The sequence below is a fragment of the Peromyscus leucopus genome, chromosome 17 (genome assembly GCF_004664715.2).
Source record: "Peromyscus leucopus breed LL Stock chromosome 17, UCI_PerLeu_2.1, whole genome shotgun sequence".
NCBI lineage: Eukaryota > Metazoa > Chordata > Mammalia > Rodentia > Cricetidae > Peromyscus > Peromyscus leucopus.
In genome coordinates this window covers 30652222-30673031 of record NC_051077.1, presented here as the reverse complement: position 1 = coordinate 30673031, position 20810 = coordinate 30652222, and the positions used below count along the sequence as shown (strand labels likewise).

Sequence of the window (20810 nt, the reverse complement as noted above, 5' to 3'; positions counted from 1 at the left end):
GATGGAGGAGTGGAGGGTGGAGGAATGGAGGATGGAGGAGTGGAGGGTGGAGGATGGGGGAGTGGAGGATGGAGGAGTGGAGGATGGAGGGTAGAGGAGTGGAGGATGGAGGATGGAGGAGTGGAGGGTGGATCAGTGGAGGATGGAGGAGTGAAGGGTAGAGGATGGAGGATAGAGGATGAAGGAGTGGAGAATGGAGGAGTGGAGGATGGGATGGAGGAGTGGAGGATGGAGGAGTGGAGGGTGGATCAGTGGAGGATGGAGGAGTGGAGGATGGAGGAGTGGAGGATGGAGGAGTGGAGGATGGAGGAGTGGAGGATGGAGGGGTGGAGGAGTGGAGGGTGGAGGAGTGGAGGGTGAAGGAGGTGTGACATTCTAGTTACTTTAGCAGCTGGTTCTTGAGTGCGCTGAGAACTCTGGCTTGGGGGAATTTGCCGATTTCGGCTGCGGGCACAACCATTCTCAAGTCACCGACGTGCTGTCTTTGAATATGGAGTTGGGAAGAGATCGTAATGGTAGTCTATTGTGAGTGTAGTAGTTCCGTGCCGATATAATAGACAAAGTAATCTCAGGGGTGATGGTAATAGTAGCATGAATAACGTTGTTAGGAGAGGATGATGCCTCCCCTGTCTTGGGGTGACCAGTCACTGTTGTAACACAGACATACACTTCTAGAGATAGACAGGGTGTAACAGTGTGAAACAGCAGCCCAGGGCAGGGGTTCTCAGCCTTCCTAACGCTGCGACCCTTTAATACAGTTCCTCGTGGTGTGGTGACCCCCAAGCATACAATCATTCCATTACTACTTCATAACTGTAATTTTGCTACTGTTATGAATCATAATGTGAATGTCTGGCATGCGACCCTTCCCACAGGTTGAGAACCACTGACCTAGGGGCTGGGGAGATGGCTCAGCATTAAGAGGAGGACACTTGCTGTTCTTCCAGAGGACCTGCTTTTTCTTCTCAGCAGTCGTGTCGGGCAGCTCACAACTGCATGTAACTCTAGGTCCACGGGCTCCAACCCCCCTGGTCCCTGAGGGCGCCTGCACTCGTGTGCACACATCACACAGAGACAAACACACATATACATGCAAATAATTAAAAAGAAATCGATTGTCTACAGAGTCACCCTACAGTGATCATTCCTGCTTCTAAAGTAGCAAGAACTTGGTCTCACAAGTCATATAGAAAGCCAGACATGGTGACCCAGGCCTGCCATCTCAGTATCTGGGAGACTGGAGGAAAAAAACAAAAGACAAATTGGAGGTCAGTGTAATGCTGTAGTGAGACCCTGTCTTAAGGACACTTTCCTTGGAAGCCATGCTGGTTTCCCTGTAAGGGCTAAAGGTAAAGTTGGCAGCGGGCAGGAGCGGACAACAAAATTCTCAGATCGTGACCTAAGTAGAATTAACTGATGAGATGAGGTCACACGATATCTCACTTCAGGTAAACTTTACTCAGAATGTTTTGGAAAGTCATTAGAGAATTTCCAAAATAAACTATAAAACTCAGCAGCAGAGTAATGTCCAGGAAATACTCCGAACAGACATGTGTAATGTAAGCATTGAGAGTAAACTAGACACACTGGTACTGTGTGAGTGCTGTATAAGTGGGCAACAGTGACGGCAGTGACCTCTGGAAAACACCAGAAGCACCAGGAGAAACCACAGATAACAACAGGGTGGCTTTTGTGAGCTTAGTTACAGGACACAGGCAGGGATGACATGGCTTTGGTAGTTTCTGTAGCATATCATTTCTAGAAGTTCTGGGTACTAGAAGATTGAATCTGTAGGAACATTGAGTTATTTATGATGATAAAAAGCATAGACAGACAAGACTGAAAATAATATTCACTAGTCATAAACAGATGGATTTTTTTTATACATAGATAGGGTCTTACTGTGAATCCCAAGCTTGTCTTGAACTCATAGCAGCCCCCATACTTCAGCCTCCTCAAAGAAAATTGTTAATAATAAGAGTATTTCCAGATAATTTATATATGTACAGGGGAAAAGAGGATATCGTAGACATTTATGTAAGTCACGACACCTCATTGAGCTGCTCTAGTCTAGAATCCTGCCCATGGTGGCTCACAGAGATGGGTTTTCTCACCCTTGTGGTGATTGGGTAGGGCCCAGGATGGTTGATTACTCCAGAGTTCCATTCAGATGTCATTTTCTGAGTGTTCCATGAATGCAAAAAGGTTAAGCATGTCTCTGCCTTTTTTGGAGTCACCTTTTGCAAACTAGAAAGAGGAAGAGGACTGAAAGACGCTATAAAGATGAACTGAAAGCCCCTTTGGTAGAAAACTCCCTTTCTGCTCTAAGTCCTAACCTCAGTCCTCTTCAGCCTGGGCCTCGGACACTGTGCAGAGAGCACAGTGTTATTCTCAGCAGTATCCCGGAACACAGGAAATAAAGACTATCCATTCCTATATTCATAATGTCCCATGCCTGTGGTGGATGTATATGCTGGTTTTTTTTCTTTTTAATATTTACTTTTATTTCATTTGCATTGGTGTTTTGCCTGCATATATGTCTGCATGAGGGTGTTAGGTCCCATGGAACTGGAGTTACAGAGTTGTGAACTGCCATGAGGGTGCTAGGAATTGAACCCAGGTCCTCTGGAAGAGCAGTCAGTGCTCTTAACCACGGAGCCATCTCTCCAGCCCCATAAACTGTTTTCTGTAATGCTATTTTATAAATGTGGAAGTGTTCATAACTTTTTATCTAATTACTATATATAATTTATCCTAAGAAAATAATCATGAGTTTGTAGAAAGACTTTTTTTCCATGAATGTTGTGGTTTTTGTTTTGTTTTTGCATTTTATTTAAAATAGAGAAAAGTTTTAAACAACCAAAACACTTAACAATAAAGGTTTAGTTTTAAAGATATTGGCACATCTATATTATGTATTACCAATGGCACAGAATTAGAATATTTAAACATGTCATCTCTCATGGATATTAAGTTTAAAGACTTACTGTATTTTTATTCATGTATCTTTGTGTGTATCTGTTTACACACGTGTGTGAATGCCTCTTAGGTTAGAACACAGTGTTGGACCCCTGGAGCTGGAGTTACAGAGGGCTGTGAACTGCCAGACCTGGGTTCTGGGAACCAAACTCAGGTCCTCTGAAAGAGCATTAAGCACTCTTAACCACTGAGCCATCTCTCCAGCCCCAAAATGAATTAATTAATTACAGTTCTTGATAAAAGAACTCTAAGACAGTTCTTATAAGGTCTTATAAAGCCAAAAAACATTGAATCGGAAAAAGATATGCCAGATGTGAACACTAAGTCTGAGTGTTGTGCTTTGTGTATTTTTCATTTTCTTCAATGAACATGTGTTATTTTAGAGAAAGTAAAGATTGGCTCACATTGAGAAAATAAAGTCTGTCCAGCCATTTATCAGGCTGGAGTAACAGACTCTAGAGCCAGCTACCAAGTTAGCAGGAAGCAACATTTCTCTCTTGTAGATGCTGCAACTGTAAAATGTCAGTATGATCCCCACTGCTTGAGTGTTCTTGATCACTGAGAATTTTTGTTTTCAAAATTTAGACTCTCAGAGACTTGGAGTTGTATCAGTAGGAAGGGCGTACCCCGGCTTAGACTAGGGGCCCAGGTCAGTTTTACACACAGAAACACCTTTGATTTATAATTGGGATGCAGGCTTGAGCTAGAGGATTTCTGCACATGGGCCACATCTCATTTTCCTTAAAGTTTATGGTTCCAGAGGAAATCAGACCCGGATTGATCCCCACCCAAAGTTGCCCACATTGTAAAACCTGTGAGCCTATCAAGTGATGCTTCTTTTAGATTTTACAGGACTTCATCCTCCCCACACAGCCCCTCCACTGTTCTCTGTTGTCGTTAGAGACCTCGCTGTATAAACCTGATTTTGTTAGACTCAGGGCTGGAGAGTCTGGGGACCTCAGGACTAAAATACATTTTTAATTAGGAAGAAGTATGGGTGCATTAAAGTCTTTATGCATCTCTCCCTCCCTCCCCTCCCCCACTAGGTAGCACACATCTGCAGAGTCACTAATGGTGGTAGGGAACAACAGTAATGATTGACAGTTACTGAACTCTCACTGGGATAGGCACTTGTTCCAAAGGTTAGAACCCATCACCCAACTTAGCCTGCACAACAGCTCTATAAGGCAGAACTCCTTCCAATGCAAGCTAGACACTTTAAATAGTTTCCCCAGAGTGGTAAAGTATGTCTTAGAAATGGGCTTGAACACAGCGCTGCCGCATGCCAAAACTCACATTCTTAAGCATTCTCATCCTGTTCTAAACCGTCCAGTAGATCCTTTGTTAAGGCCATGGGTATAATAGAGAGCATTAGTTTAGCTGACTGAAATCACCATGGATATTTTTTTTTCTCATATGCTTTAACTGGAATCCTTCTAGCATGTTATTCCTAGTTTTTGACAATTCTATAAACATCTCTTTTTAAATGTGTAGATTTTCTTAAATGTTTGAATATGGTATTCTAGTCTCTATTCTTGCTAATTTTATTTATCCTTACTTATGTTTGAGACAAGTTCTTACTAAATAGCCATGGCTGGGTTAGAACTCACTATGTAGGCCAGGCTGGCCTCGAACTCACAGAAGTCCACCTGCCTCTGCCTCCCAAGTACTAGGATTAAAGGGGTGTACTACCACACCCAGCTGTATCTTTGGTAGTTTGAATATAAAATAGTATTTGAAACTATTTACCAAATTATCTACCCCAAGCAAGGACTGTTCTATCTTCTATTGTCCTAAGACATTCCAGCACGAGTATGCCCAGAAAACTCAAAACTAATAATTGTTTAAAGTCTGTGTAAAGTGTACTTAATAAATGAAGCCTGCATGTACGTGTACACACACACACACACACACACACACACACACACACACACACACACACACAGAAAGAGAGAGCGAGGGGGGGGACAGAAACAGAGAGAGACAGGGAGGGACAGATTGATGGAGTTGGTGATTGCATTTGGTGTGTGGGTGACTTTGAAGTCAACATTCTAAGACTCCAGGCCTGCTGTGAGCCGTGATTGGAAGTGTGGTCATCTGTAGGCTGCTTTGGACCTTACCGCTTCTCAAGCATTTCAGTTCAGTGGAAGAGTTCATAAATCCCAGGTCTGCTTAGCCAAATTTATGATTAAAATGCAAGAGAGTAAGGTAGCTGCTCAGAGGAGCAAGTGATGTGTCTTTGTGTGACCTTGTCCATGCAGAAGAGAGACTGTAGGCAGGGTAGTTGCTGGAGTTGGGAAGCAGTTGGCCTCGGGTCATGGTACTTCTCTTTAATTAAAAGTTTTAAAGTTTTTACTGACTCTGTTTATTGTGCGTGTGTGATGCACACATGTCACAGGGCATCTGAGGAGATCAGCAGGCAACTTAGAGGAGCTGGCTCGCTCTCTCCACCATGTGTGACCCAGGGTCGCTAGGTTGTCAGGCTTGGCGTCTTGGTGACTTAGCTGCAAGCCCCCTTAGCCCTGAGCCGTCTCACCAGCCTGCTCATCTTGAGTTTAGACTGTCGTTTTGGGAAAACACACCCAGAATCTAGACAGGTCCAATCAAGGCAAAGTCTACAGCTTTCTCTTGGTTCTGGAACCAGACTCACACAGTGTGACCTTCCTCCTCGAGAGGAAAACATCCTCAGGCTGCTGGGTGTTTGAATACCTCGTGGAGATCTGAGCACCTGTGCTATTTACAATAATCCAGCATCAGAGACGCATATAAATAGTGAAGCAATAAGGCAGGTCTTTGGGCTAGAAGTGGTGTGAAGTGGGTTTAAAAGCCAGGCAATTGTAGCGTTAAATCTCCCATGAAAGGGTAAGTCCTTAGCATCAGGGGAATGGTCATGACCTCAGTGTTTAAGAACTAATGGGATTTGAACAGATAAGGGGAGACAGTTGTGTGAGAGGGAGGAGCCACAGGAGAGCACAGGAGAGCAGTCAAGGAAGGGCCAGAGTGTGCTGGGAGCCTCATGGTCTGACTAGGCAGAAACTGTGTTCGGGGGATGTGGAAGGCAGCGAGTCTGACAAGATAAGCTTAGCCTATATTGAATTCCCGAAAGGCGGGCGACTGCCGAACAGCACGACGCTTCAGTTGTCAATTGTCATTCTGTCTGTAGTACTTACAAGCCATGGACCTTGGATGGATTTCCTAATCCATCCAAGCGTCACTGTCCACCTCCACAGTGGAGGGGTGACTCCAGCATCTGTTATGGGGACCCTGCAGTGGGTGAAGGTTGGCTCCTGTTGCATGTCATTTTAAGAGTTAACTAAGAGTGTTAACTCTTTGCTCAGATGGTGTGTATTTCTTCAGTCCCAGCCCTGACTCATTTGTTCCAAAGCATGAATCACTAAGAACATCAAAAGAACAAATTGTTCACAATATTAGATGGACCCATTAAATGTTAGAGACGTTAGGACTTGTTAGTTTAGCTCATTTATATTTATTGAATCTCTACTTGTATGTTTAGTGCCTACCTGGGTCCAAGAGGAGAGAAACAGGACAACCCGTCTTTATGGGATTCATGATCAGATGGGAAGAAAAAAGTATCCTGTCTTTTTCATAGACAAAGCCACAGTATTTTCTTGGGCTCAAATGTACAGATCCTATTACCAGGCAGAAGTGAGCTAGGATTTGGAAGAAGACATGCTAATGTGCATTACCTGATACATGGTGGGACTTGAAGGGACACTCAGGTATTTCAGCTCTATTAGATCTTCCAATGGGAGATCGCCTGTTGGAAGGAAGCGGAGCAAGAGCTTGGAGAAACTAGTTTGGAGAATGCTATAGAAGTTGACCTGGCTGGGTCCATCTTTCTGTGGAGGGGGAAGAGCTGGCGGTAGAACTGAGGCAGTGGAGGGAACAGCAGACTGGGGTCGGGGCTCCTCCTTTGAGGAGATCCTGAGCAGGAACGATGACAGATGTGCAGAGCACAAGCCAGTGGGGCTGTGGGATGGCTGCTTGCTCACAGATTGGGTACTTGTGCGGAAATGGAGACATAACCTCGGGCGGGGGGGGGGGGGATGTCAGGAAGAGAGTGGAGCAGAAACAGGGTGACAGCTTCGCAAAGTTTCTAAAGTGACTCATAATTGTACCGTTTTAGTACAGCCGTCCCTCGGTCATTCCATTTGCCTTGCAGTAATCCAGGTTCCTTTATACAGCCAGATATCTGTAGTTAAAAATGCACACATCCTTGGCCGTTTAACAATTCGAGTCTTATAAACGTGCGTTTCGTAATTATGAACACTACTGGCTGCGTGCGCTCCCTCTAATCTGATACATCTCCAGCTGTCTGGAAGCAGAGGCCGAATCAGCGTTCATTCCTGTGTGTCCAGAGCCTAGGAAGAGATCACAAATGTTTGTCGGGAGCAGTTTTGGTTATTTCTGTTCTTTTCCTTATGGAAGTCCCCACAGTAAACATGCACATGTGGTAGTTTAGGGTTTTGTTTCGGTTTTGTAAGTGGATGGGGGCCCGGTCTGTTCAGTTGTTTCCTTATGGTGCACTTCAGATAGGAAGTACCGCGTGGATGGACGTGGAGGCTAAGAGATCTGGATTGCGGCGTACTGGGAGGTGTTTGCAGACCCTCTGGAGTGCAGAGAGAAGTGAATGTGTTCTAGGAGTAAACCTGAACCCAGACTAAGGGAAGGACCTGGTGGGAGAGTGGTAGGCTTTGGTAGTTCCGGTGGAGGCTTCCTGTAAGCTATTTCCTCATCCACTTTGCACCTTGCAGGACAAGTCATGTAAGGAGCCATTTTTGTAATTTGCCATTATTTGGTGGAATGAGGCAATTCCACCAGAAAACTATCATCCATAATGTTCCTAGCAAGGCTTCAAATTGGAAAACAACCTGAATATATAATCAGCCTAGAGATATTTTCTATGTGTATGGAGTTCTCTCTTTCTCTCTCTCTTTTTTGGTTTTTTGAGACAAGGTTTCATAGTGTATCCCTGGCTGTCCTGGAACTCACTTTGTAGACCAGGCTGGTCTCGAACTCATAGAGATCTGCCTCCCTAGTGCCTGGGATTAAAGGTATATGCCACCATGCCCAGCTAAATATGGAGTTCTCAAAAAGCCCTCTTCTAGTTGGGATGACATTTGGTCACAAGGCAGGTTCACATACAGTGACTTATAATTAGCCCCCCCATCCCGATTTGCTTCCCCAAACACCCATGTAGGTAGGAAACACACCCTGAGATATGTAATGGCTTGGGGACATCACTGGAGACCTAAGCTATACATCTCTTCTTACTTCACCATCCTTAGCATGTGCCCTTGTCTTTATGGTTCTGGAGGGATGGAGGTGGCCAATGTCGCTTTGCCGGACTGCATCCTGGCCTCACACAGGACAGTGATAAAAAGGCAAAGATGAACTATGGCGGGGCTTCACTATGTCGTCTGCCCACTGAGAACGCTCTCTAGAGTCCCTGCCTGCCAACTGTGTTACCCTCTACTAAGACACCGTCAATGGCCACCCCTCCCTGCTCGGGGGTTTGGGGCTAACCAAGTACATTGCTTTCCTGATACAACTGTGGTTGGTAGCTGTCAGTGTCTGCCACAGTCTAGAGGTGACAGGGTGTCAGTCCCAGTAACAGCTTCCCTTTGCGATGGCAAGAGTCAGGCGTCAGGTTAACTGTAGAGAGGGGGAAAAAAGGATTCAGATTTGTGAGGAATCTACAAATAGCTTTAACTGGGACGAATTTGTGTGTCTCCTTTGATTTGGGTTGGAAAGCTGAGGAGTGTTCTATGATTTTGCCCTAAGTGACAGCCAGTGGTGTGTTGGTTGGTTTGAAACGTGCCTTGTGATGTTTGGCCTGCATGTGCTGTCGCTGAGCTGTGTCACGAGTCCTTTTCCCTTTTCCTTTTGAGACAGGCTTCCCAGCCGGGTCCCTGACTCACTGTGTGGTCCGGGCTGGCCTCAAACCTGTGATCCTCCTGCCTTCGTCCCCGGAAGCCGGGGTCTGTGCTGCCAGGCTTACCCAGAGCTAGTGCTTAAAGTGAGAACTAATGCTATTTAGCCTTATCGTGGAAAACCTGTAAACAAAATTATAAACAGAGGATAGGAAACACTCAGGACAGAGCAGTTTGGTTAGGGAAACACCTAGCAACCATTGAGTGATTCTCAAGAACTCGTTTCTAAGCCAGGCTCCGTGGTACACGCCTTGAATCCCGGCACTCAGGAAGCAGAGGCAGGTGGATCTCTGTGAGTTCGAGGCCAGTGAGGCCAGCCTGGTCTACAGAGTGAGTTCTAGGACATCCAGGGATACATAGTGAAACCTTATCTCAAATCACAACAAAACCTTGTTTCTAAAGCCTAATTAAATACACTCAAAATAGGCACAGCCCGTGGCTTGCACCTGCTACCGAACATGGAAACTTTTCCGTATTTTCTCTGAATGAGGACCTCTCGGGCACACACCCGTGTCCCCTGTGTTCTAAGCGAATGGTTCTTGGCTCTCGCTGCGTAAGAAGTATGAAAGCAGCTTCAGGAAAATATCCGCGCCAGATGTCCACAGCAGATGTCCTGCCGCTAATGGTCTGGAACATCGTGTGAGAAGTACTGAAGAAGTAGACCAGGACAGTGGCGGCATGGCTGGAGGGTTCGACCCTCAGCCGACTGCACTTAGACAGGGTCCTCCTGCTCACACGCTCCAGCTCGGCCGGTGCCCGAGGCTGAGCACTGGAAATTCCGCCGAAGAGCTTAAGAGCTTTGTTTTGTATTTCTTTGCTTTTTTAAATTGGTAATATAGGGGATGGATGTAGTGGGTAGCCATAGATGGAACATGGGGCTTGTGCGTGTGATAGACGAGCTCCACCACTGAGCTACAGCCCCAACCCTAAGATTTTAATATAATGAAACTTACTAGCTACATGTAACTAGTGGCCATCTATTGGAAAATGAAAATTTAAGAGCTAGAACCGATTGTCTCTAGTTACTGGGGAAGGCTCAGCGGAGGATTTTAACATGACCTTCAATGTTGAACATGACCTTGAAGTTTTTTCAGACATGGGGCAGGTAGTGGTGCTCTCTGTCAGAGCAGAGCGACTCTTACATTAAGGCCTCAGAAATGACTAGCCTGCGGCACATCACCTGACATTTTCGAGGTGCTCTGGCCGTCAGGATGATTTGGATGAGTCCTGGGGCCTTACAGCCCCCGTGCTGTGTGTGTTTAGCATGAACACCATCTGAAGGTGTCTCTGAAAATAACGTTGTCTTCCTATTGAATCTTTACTTTCTCTCTTTTAAAATCAGGTATCAAATTGTAGTGGAAATTATCCAGGCAACCACGATTAGCAGCTTTCCACAGCTGAAGAGGCACAAGGGTAAGAACCAATCTGTTTTCTCTCAGTACACGTTGGACAGGTCCTCAGTCTACCCCGAGTTCAGTCTATCCCTCTCCTGTCCGTGGTTTGGAAATGTGGAACATTCTACTGACTTATTTAAATAATTCAAGTCTATTAAAACAGTGATCTACTATCATTAAAGAAAGTAAAGTAATTTCATCCTGACAAAAATCTGTATTTTCTTTATGTGTGTGTATGTGTCTTATGTGTATGTTCGTGTGTGTATAGGTGCATGTGTGTGCACATACATACTGAAGCCAGAGGACAACTTTGAGTATCATTGGGCACTTTCTCCCTTTCAGGTTGGGGTGAGGGTGGAAAGGGTCTTGCCCTGGCCTGGAATTTACCAAGCATGCCAGCTCGTTGGCCAGTGTGGCCCCAGGATCCGCCCCACACCACCAGCTCCTACATTTTTTATGTGGGTTCCAGGAATCAAACTTAGCATTTGTGCTTTAAAGGCGAGCACTTTAGTCTCATGAACCTGGAAAACTCAGCTGGGGCCACAGATCCCAGAAGGCTGGAATCGGAGCTTCTGTTTTCACTTTTCTCACAGTCCGTGTGAATGTTTCTGTTTGAGCCCTGCTCTTCTTGATAGTCCTTTAAGCAATCCTAGTAGGGTAGTGTTTGCCTGCCTCACTTAGTCTTAAGTGTTTGGAATTTGAAGTGTTTTCCTCTTTCTACACTTTGTTTTAGGGCTTGGGGTTGTTTTTTTTTTTTTTTTAACTTTTTTTATTCTCTGTGTCTTTCACATCATGCATCTCAATCCCATTCATATCCCTCTTCCTTCCCTTGCATTTCCCCCCCCCTCCCAATGAAATAAAATGAAATTTAAGAGAAAAAAGAGGGGGGGAAGAAGGAAAAATGTCGTCATGGGAGCTGCAGTGTGACACAGTGAGTCACGCAGTAAAGCCTTTGGTCCATACTTCTTTATTCTTTACTTCAAGTGTTCACTGCAGAGAGTCATTGGTCTGGTTCGGGGCCTCTGGTTTCTGATACACTATCAATGCTGGACTCTCACTGGGACTCCTCTTGGTTATCCCGTTGTTGCCCTGTGTCATGGAGATCCTGCAGCTTTGGGTCTGCAGGACTGTCCCCTTTCACGTGCTCCAGCAGATCATAGATGGGGTGCATGTTGGGGTGGGCCAACTCATAACCCTGGTTCTGGTCCTGGGTAGTTGCGGGGTTGATCAGCCCACCAGCTCTCCCTGTCCTCACCACCAGGGGGAGCTCTCCAGCATTGCCCTGGCCAGTTCACCCTTGCAGCCTTGAGCTGGTTTTCCTGCTTTCATGCCCTCAGGGTTGGCTCTCCCACACCTCCATCATCAAGGCCAGCTCTACTGTGTTGACTAGACAGGTGCAGGGGCCGCTCTCCCAAGTGCTGCAGCTGGTGACAGGCAGGGCCAGCTCTCCCACCTGCCACAGGCAGAGAGGGGCGAGGAGGGGGCAGCTCTCCCCCACCCACACCACCATATGGCAGATGAGGGGCGGGACCAGATCTCCCGTGCTGATGTTCTTGAGGTCGGTTCACCCGCACCCCCTTCAATAGGGTCAGCTCTCCTGTACTGCCCAGACGAGTCACAGGGCCACTTTCCCAGGTGCCGCAACTGGTAAGGGAGAGGGCCGGGTTCTCCATCTGTTGTAGGCGGCAAGGGATAAGGGAGTCATCTCTCCTTGGCACCCATGCCTTGGCATGCCAGCTGAGTAGTAGGGACAGCCCTCCCATGCTCACAACTTCAGGGCTGGTTCTTCCGCACCCCCCCCCCACCAGGATGGGCTCTACTCTGCTGTCCAGGTGAGGCGCAGGGCCTGCTTTGTGTAGCGCTGCAGCTGGTGAGGGGCAGGGGCAGCTCTCCCACCCACCACAGGAGGGGAGGGGTGAAGGGGGGGGAAGTAATCTCCCCCCAACTCACGCCACCATATGGCAGATGAAGGGAGGGGCCAGATCTCCCACACTCACATTCTTGGAACTTTCTCACCTGCACTTACCCCCCACCTCCCCTGGCAGCAGGGTCAGTTCCACTATGCTGCCCAGATGGGGTGCAGGGCCCGCTTTCCCGAGTGGTGCAGCTGGTAAAGGGGAGGACCAGTTGAAGATGTTAGGAGTGAGTGGGAGGGCATCTTCCCCCCCCACACCACCACACTGCAGAGGGAGGCAGTACCAGCTGTGCTGCCCTCATGCACCCTGTTTACAGGGTCAGCTCTCCTGTGCTGCCCAGGCAAAGGGCAGGGCCTGTTCTCCTGAGTGCTGCCGCTGGTGAGGGGTTGGGTCAGGTTCCCTGCAGCTGTGGGGGGGGGGCAAGGGGAGGAGGCCATCTTTCCCTCACCCATGCCCACACCATCACATGGCAGACAAGAGGGGCGTGACCTGCTCTCTCATTCTCATGCCCTCAGGGCCACCTCACCCATACCCCTGCGAACAGGGTCAGCACTACGATGCTACCCAGGTGAGGTGTAGGACCCTGTCTCCTGAGTGCTTCAGCTGGTGAGGGGCAGGACCAGTTCTCCCTAGTGTTGCAGCCAGTGTGGGTGGGGCCACACCAACAGCAGCTGCATCAGGGCCGTGAACCCAGACATTGGCCCCTCCAGCAGCCCAGGCCCAGACATCACCATGGCGCTAGGTGGTGATCAGGCCACCCACCTCATCCATTCCTCACACATTCATTTCACCTCTTTAGATGTGCCTCTGTCCACAGGAAATGAACCGTTCTGTCTCTTTCTCTCCCATATCACACTGTACATTGGCATATTATTTTAAGGTGTGTTACTTTTGTTTATGTTGTATTTGTTTAACTCTGTGAAGCTGTATGACTGTGCCTGTCTAAAACACCTGATGGTCTAATAAAGAGCTGAATGGCCAATAGAGAGGCAGGAGAAAGGATAGGTGGGGCTGGCAGGCAGAGAGAATAGATAGAAAGGGAAATCTGGGGTGAGAAAAGGAGAAGTAGCCAGAAAAGGAGGAGGACTCCAGGGGCCAGTCACCCAGCCACACAGCAAGCCACGGAGTAAGATTTACAGAAGTAAGAGAACGGGAAAAGCCCAGAGGTAAAAGATAGATGGGATAATTTTAAGTTAAGAAAAGCTGGCTAGAAATAAGTCAAGCTAAGTCCGAGCATTCATAAATAAGAAAAAGCCTTGGTGTATTTATGTGGGAGCTGGGTGGCAAGCCCCCCCCCAAAAGAACAAACAAACAACGACACTGCCCAGCTGCCCAGACTGCCCCAGGCTTGCGTGTGGGTCTCCTAGTCCACTCAGTCTGTCCTGGCACTGGGCAGGACCATGCTTCTCCTAGGAACCCAGGGCAGACTGCCCCGGCCTCCCGTGTTTGAGGTTTCTAAGGCCCAGATATAGATGATATAGGCTCTATCATTTTGCCTGTTTGTTTCTCTTCGGATGAAGTAGGGCTCTTATCCAGGGTTGCCCTGGGGAAGAATTGGATATGAGGATGGCTTTTAGTTCCTGTAGCTTGCCTGTTGCTCACACATTTCCTCCTTACATACATGAAGTTGGAGGACATGTTAATATCTCCAGCACAGAATTTGCCGTAGACAGGAAAACCCCACTTTCATCTGGAGGAATAGACGTCTCATGGAAATCACCAGATCTGTTCAGATTCCTGCCAGGTAGTAGTGTGCTGAGAGAATGGGCAAGAGTTGGCTCAGGGACTCTAAAACATGCTCTTGGGCCAAGGTTCTAGTTAGGAAGCCTGGCTTGAGGACTGCGATTTGTCCACTCCAGTCCCTCAGAAAGTAGGAGCTGTGTGCGCAGGAAGGAAGGACTGCAGGGGAGGAAGAGGCTCTGGAGCCCAGCCCCTAAGGAGACTCTATATGGACGCATAGTCCATACGTGTCCACCCTGGAAAGCTTACTGCGGACCTCTTTGGTGATAGCAGGTAGTGAAGCAAGAGGCTCCCGCTGAGCTGGGCGGAAGTGAAACAGTAAAAACAGAAACATTTCAGAAGGTGCTAAGTGCGTTGGAGAACCGTGTGTCTATATGGTTGACGAGTCAGGGTGCCAGGAGATCTGGTCCAGCTAGAGCAGAGGCTGGTGTTGTCTTCAGTAGCAGCATGAGATGACCTCACCTGGAAGGTGAGCTGTGAGCATTGGCCAGGGACTTGAGAGTGTCTGCTGAACAAGGGACAGGTGTCACCCTGAAGACTGAAGCTTGGAGCTCTGTTTGTGGAAGCTGCTGTTGGTTAAAAGAGATAGTCTGGAGGAAAACCAGCCAGGGGCAATGAGCAGCCATGAGGGCCATGCCTGGGCTTAGAGACTCGAGCTGCGCTCTGAATGAGGAAGGAAATCCTTGGAGCCCGTGATAATGGCACCCGGAAGATTGCTGTGTTCCTCTCCTTATTCTCATCGTTTTTCAGGGAAGATGCTTTTCTTCCAGACAGTTTGACAGGTGTTTTAAAGAGCGGACCAGATGGGGAATTTTCTCACCACCCTCATCCTTTCCGTGATTTTTCTTGTTGGTCTAAGTTTAGTCAGGAAAACACTTTCTCATTGGGTAACTGTAGTTCCAGGTTGCACTGTTGAGAGCAGGGTGATGAAATCCCCCCACCCCACATTACTCCATGACATCCTACATGGAAATAAGCTCTTTGCCCAGGGTATCCATCTTGTATACGCTATCCACCTGTTAGTTACTTAGTAGCTGCCTCAGCTACTTAGCTTACATTGACTATGCATTAGTTCATGTAACCCTTACTTAAAAAATGGCTCCAAGGCACAAGAGTAACAGTGATGGCAGTGTTATTAGAGTGTTTTGTTTTAATGTGTCTAGTTCACTATTTTTGTTAATGCCTTGCTTTGCCTAGCATTTAAATTAAGTTTTATAATTGTTTGGAATGTAAAGATAAAAACACACTCTATGTAAGTTTCGGGATACGTGCGTCTTCGGGTATCCACTGGGAACTTAGAAGATGCTCACCGCAGGTAAGAGGAGGCTGTTGTGGATGGCTATCTTCCCTATGCTTTACACTGCCCTTCCTTAGCACTTGTTTGTTCTGGTCTAAATCTGGTTTTATAAATACATTATTCTTACTGGGTAGGAGCCCGCCTTGATGCATGACCTTATCTTAATTCAGAGGCAACAACAAATAGTAAACTGACCTTTAAAAAATTAAAATCTTGCCGGGCGGTGGTGGCGCACGCCTTTAATCCCAGCACTCGGGAGGCAGAGCCAGGCGGATCTCTGTGAGTTCGAGGCCAGCCTGGGCTACCAAGTGAGCTCCAGGAAAGGCGCAAAACTGCGCAGAGAAACCCTGTCTCGAAAAAAAAAAAATTAAAATCTTAGTGTACCAAAATAGAAATGAGAAGTAATCAAGAAAATGAAAAGAAGCAGGGCCTGGTACTGTACACTTTTCATTCCAACACTCAGAAGGCAGAGACAGGTCTTTTTGATCTAGATCTTTATGAGTTTGAGGCCAGCCTGGTCTATGTCAAGAGTCCTAGGCTAGCAAGGGCTACGTAGTGAGACCCCGCCTCCAAAAAGAAGATGAATAAAAAAGAGAGAAATAAGAAAATGAAAAGCCGGGCAGTGGGGGCGCATGCCTTTAATCCCAGCACTCCGGAGGCAGAGGCAGGTGGATCTCTGTGAGTTCGAGGCCAGTTTGGGATACAGAGTGAGTTCCAGGAAAGGCGCAAAGCTACACAGAGAAACCCTGTCTCAGAAAAAAGAAAAGAAGATGGAAAGAGAACGCAGAAGGGAAGACGAAGGTTCACATTCAGGTCATGTGTCTGAGAGGGAGCTTGTATCCAGCATCCCAGAGCTCTTACAACACAGTCTTCAAAACACAAATGACCCGGCAGAAAAATGTGCAGAGTGCTTGAGAGGACCTTTCTACGAAGATGTACAAATGGCCAAGAAGCATGTGAGAGCAATATCATTAAATGATAGGGAAATGCAAATCAACGTTAATATGAGGTACCATTCCGTACCTCCTAGAGTGATTAAAATGATGTCAGACAGATAATACACACTTCAGTGAGATGGTAGAGATGCTGGGATCCTCATACAGTCCCCATGGATACACAGAGTGAAGACAGCTTGTCAGTTTTTAAAGACTTTCATCATAGAATTACCATGTGACCTAGCCTTTCCATTCCCAGGTATACACTCAAGGAAAGGTGAGGTTGTGTCCCCACAAAAATTTGTACATTAACATTCACAGTACCATTATTCAAAACTCACAAAAAGTAGAGATAACCTATGTGGCCACCAACAGTAGAGAGTATGGTGTATTCACATAATGGAATATTATTCATCAGTGAAAAGTAACTAACTTTGAAAGTATTGGAAAAGAAACCAGTCACAGAAGGCCACACATTGTATGATTCTCTTCACACGGGATGTGCAGAACAAGCCGATCAGGCAAACAGAGTCCTAGTTTCCTATGGCTATTGGAGGGGCACATAAGGACCATTCCACATGTGATTGTAGTGTCAGTTGTCCAGCTCTGAATTTATATTTTAAAGAACCATTGACTTGTATACAACAAACATAAATGTGTGAAATTTATCATGTATAGATTAGATCTCAATAAAGTATATTAGAAGTAGAATGGGTGGAGATTGAAACTTCACTGAGCAACTATCTCAGGCAGGGTGCTGGCCAACACCACAGAGGACGCCGAGGGCAGGTGGAAATTTCCCCAGCCCTTATCCAGTGACTAAGCACAGCAGGAGTGGCCGGCACGGCCATACCTCACAGCAGCTCCTGCGTGAAGTGTTTCCCCGCTAAGTCTGCTCTCGGTTCTGACTTCATAGTCCCGCTTTGCCCAGCTTGGCTTTCAGCCAGAGGCTGCACTTAAAATCGAGGGTTCTGTGCTTCTGCTTATTCAGAACTGGCACGATTACCCTAAGGTGAGAGTTCAGCGGCTGATCTCCCAAGCAAGGGGAGCTTCATGGCCCACGTAGAGTTGGAGTGAAGGGTCACGGAAGGCAGGCAGAACCCTGGAGGCTTATGGGCTTGTAGGGCCCTTCCAGGCCTTCAGCAGGGATGAGCACCTGGATACAGGAGTGGATCAGACAGGCCTCCAGAGGAGAAGCCCGGGACGGTGCCTGGCACTCATGCTGGACTTGTGAGCATGCAAATGACATTGTGCGTGACAACAAGGAGATCCTTATAGCAAACTTATAAATAGTGAACAATTTGCTTCTGGTTTAGTTTACTCAACAGACTCTCGTCCCCCAGACTTATTCACTGAAATACGGACAAGTATGTACTGCTTGGATTTTCCTCATTAGTAACATTAAATGCTCACTGGTCTTGGAATTGGAAGAGGTTGGCAGACCCTGGCGAATTTCCAGCATCTGTTTCCAGTCTTCACTCTCTCTGACCATTGGGGAGTATTGGACATTGTTGGCTACTTGTATAATTTCCCTTCAGAAGTTCTGATAATTTAAAAATCTATACAGATCTTGTGATGTAACTCAGACTATTTCAGACGCTTCAGTGTCTTCCCTTTCTTTTGACATGAGCGCCTGCCCCGTGTCTTCAGCTCTCTCCTGCCGTTGACCCCTCACTGCCCTCGGGCCCCATGGGCCTCCCCGTCCCCGTGCTCATCTTCCCTCCGTGTCTAAACAGTTATTCATCCTCCGTTTCTTCTTCGTGTGCCGCTGTCTTACTCTGTCGCTCTGCCGGGAACTGCCTGCGTATCTGTTACGTTTAATATCTAATCTCTCTTCTCTGAGCCATGCCACGTCCTCTGATTCTGGGTAGTTAAGAGAGCCCTCGAGATCATCTAAGATGCTTCGTATCAGCAGAGAATGCCCAGGAGTCACTAGAAATGGGTCTTTCTTTACTCAGCAAACCTTTCTTGAGTGCCATTTTATATTGGGGACAGCAGTACTAAAAGTAAAACTTCCCTGAGCTAGAGGTCATAGTCCAGTGATAAATGCAGCAATCCTTACATCCTTCAGAATTAGTCACGTCACACATGTATGGAATGGTCGACCTGGAACAGAGTTTAAGAAATAACGTCCCTTAAGAGTAACACTGAGTGGAGCCATAAAGGTTGAGTGTCTCTCGTTCCCATAGGGTTGTATGAGTCAGATATGGGTAGATGGTCCTGCCTGCACCCAGTCACAAAGAGTGGCGAGACAGCCTGGTGGTTAGCCCACGTCAAGTGAACACTGTGCTGGTGCTCGGCATGCAGTGGAGAGGCAAGGCTTGATAGGCAGGCAAGGGCTGGCCCTGAAATGTCTTGACACCATCCTGACACATGGGGGCTTTATGCTCTAGAGCCACGGTTGTCAAAGGACAGTCTGTACCACACTCACCTGAAGACTTGGTGAAATGCAGAAGACTTGGCCCTACTCCAGAGTTCTTGGCCATGCAAATGTGTTCGAGTCCCAGGAGTCAGCGTTCTCCTATGTCCCTTGGGCGCTGCTGCTGCTGCTAATGAGGACCCACACCCTGAGAAGCATCACTGTAGGTGAAACAGCCACCTGCACATTTGTATCTGCATCTTGGTGCCCAGCACTCAGCTTCCTATTTATAGCCACAACAGCCAGAGTACTTGAGAAATGGTTTTCTGAATCTGCGGCCCAAATGTCAGCATTCTAGTCGTGATACGGCATGTACTACGTCTTCCTGAGTAGATGATTAAGCCCAGTACTGTCAGCTGCTGTTAATAATTTCTCCTCTGCTGTCTGAACCCCGAAATGTTAGCAAGTTCATCCAGCTGACTCCAGCAGAAGACATGAAGTTGATCTATGTGTGCTGGAAATGTTGTGCATAAATGTTACATGTGAAGAGAGATGCAGTGAAAACCAGGCTTTTTGCTGCCTTGTTCATTTGCTAAAACTCAATCTTGAGAATGTAATTTAACAGTTTTGAAGCTGAATATATAAAATAGAACTGCAGAACTATAGACTACATCATGTATGTATACGTTCATGTAATACATGCATGCTTACATACACAGTGTCACTCGCTAATAAGAATCATAATAATTTTCATTACAACTTGCTGTTAAACATACCATGCTGTTTCTTCATCTGGCCTGTGACTTAGAGGTACCTTTTACTTGAAAGAAAGGAGCCAGACTGTGGGCTCTGCTGGACTTGCTGTGATCCTTTCTAATGCTTTGAAGTGGTCTGATAGCCTAGCAGCACAGTGAAGTGATGCAGACACTTGCTGATTGATAAGTGACCCAACCTTACAGAAGACCTACTGAGCTTTATTTATTTTTAAAGATTTCTCATTTTTAATGTTTGTGTGTGCTTGAGTGCCTGTGCGTACATGTACGTCCGACCCCCTGAAACTGGAGTTGATAGAAGGCAGACTACCTGATGTAGGTGCAGGGCACTGAATTCAGGTCTTCTGCAAGAGCATGTTGCTCCTAACTGCTGAGCCATTACCTCCCCAGTCCCTGAGGTTTAAATATTATGTCATCCCCCCCAATTAGTCTATTGAAATGTCGTTGTTGGGTGATGGGATTAGAAGACAGGGGCCTCCCAGGGCTCAGGAGATGGCTCATTTAATAAGTGCTTGTTATACAAGTGTCAAAACTTGGGTTCCAACCCCAGGACCTCAATAACAGCCAGGAACAGCTGTCCACATCCCCCAACTCCATCCTGGGGAGGCAAAGACAGAAGGATTCCTGGGGCCCAATTGCCAGCCAGTCTACCTGAGCCAGTGAGGTCCCGGATCAGGTTCTCGCCTCATAAAACTAGGGTGAGAGTGATTGAGAAAGATGCCACGTGTTGACTCCGGCTTCCATCTTTTTATGCACATGTGTTCACACCCAAACACATACCACCGCTCCCTTCCTGCCAAACAATATGATCGGGTCTTTGGAAGGAAATCGGGGACTGAGAAAACAGACTCTCGAGAGCTGCCCTGCCCCTTCTCTGTGCGCGGACGTAAGACAGAGGGATGCCACGTCAATCTTGGCCACTATAGCCTCCAGAAGGTGAGGGAGAAACTGCTGTGGGAGCGTGGTGTAGCAGCCCGGCTGGACTAATAGAAGGTGCTGGGCTGTTTGCTGTTCTTGCTTTTTGGAGCTCTAGCTGAGATTTCTCCCTGCCCGGTTCTCGGGTGAATGCTGTCTGCAGCCCAGCATTACCCACTTCCCTCATCCATCCTTGGCCTTGAAGCACCAGGGTTTGGACACTTGCTCTCAATGTATTCCCATGACACCTTTTTAAAAAATAACCGACTCTCGTTCCACTTTCCCCAAGACAGTATTTTCTAACATCCCCACCTTATAAAATGGAGTTGAGTCCAAAAATGTTAAACCATTTCTCTGGTTCGAACGTGGAACAAGATGGTCACATACTTAAGTCAGAATTGGTGCCCAGGTATCCTGATCTTCAGTCATAGGTCTTCTCCACTACACTGGTCATTCACCCAGGTCTTCACCTCAACACTTGGAGGATATACCACTCAGGTCTGCGTTCTGACTCTGGATCTTAGATCTGTCCACTCAGCACACAGCCT

The 20810-nt window shown here is 47.0% G+C and overlaps 1 protein-coding gene across 1 annotated transcript in view; it reads left to right on the top strand.

Moving 5' to 3' along the window:
- Positions 1 to 20810, top strand: part of Snx25 (sorting nexin 25) — a 116658-nt gene that overhangs the window by 58418 nt on the left and 37430 nt on the right. The window contains exon 6 of the mRNA XM_028881170.2: positions 10276 to 10346. Within this exon, the coding sequence (XP_028737003.2) occupies positions 10276 to 10346 (71 nt within the window). The remainder of the gene's footprint in view (positions 1 to 10275; positions 10347 to 20810) is intronic.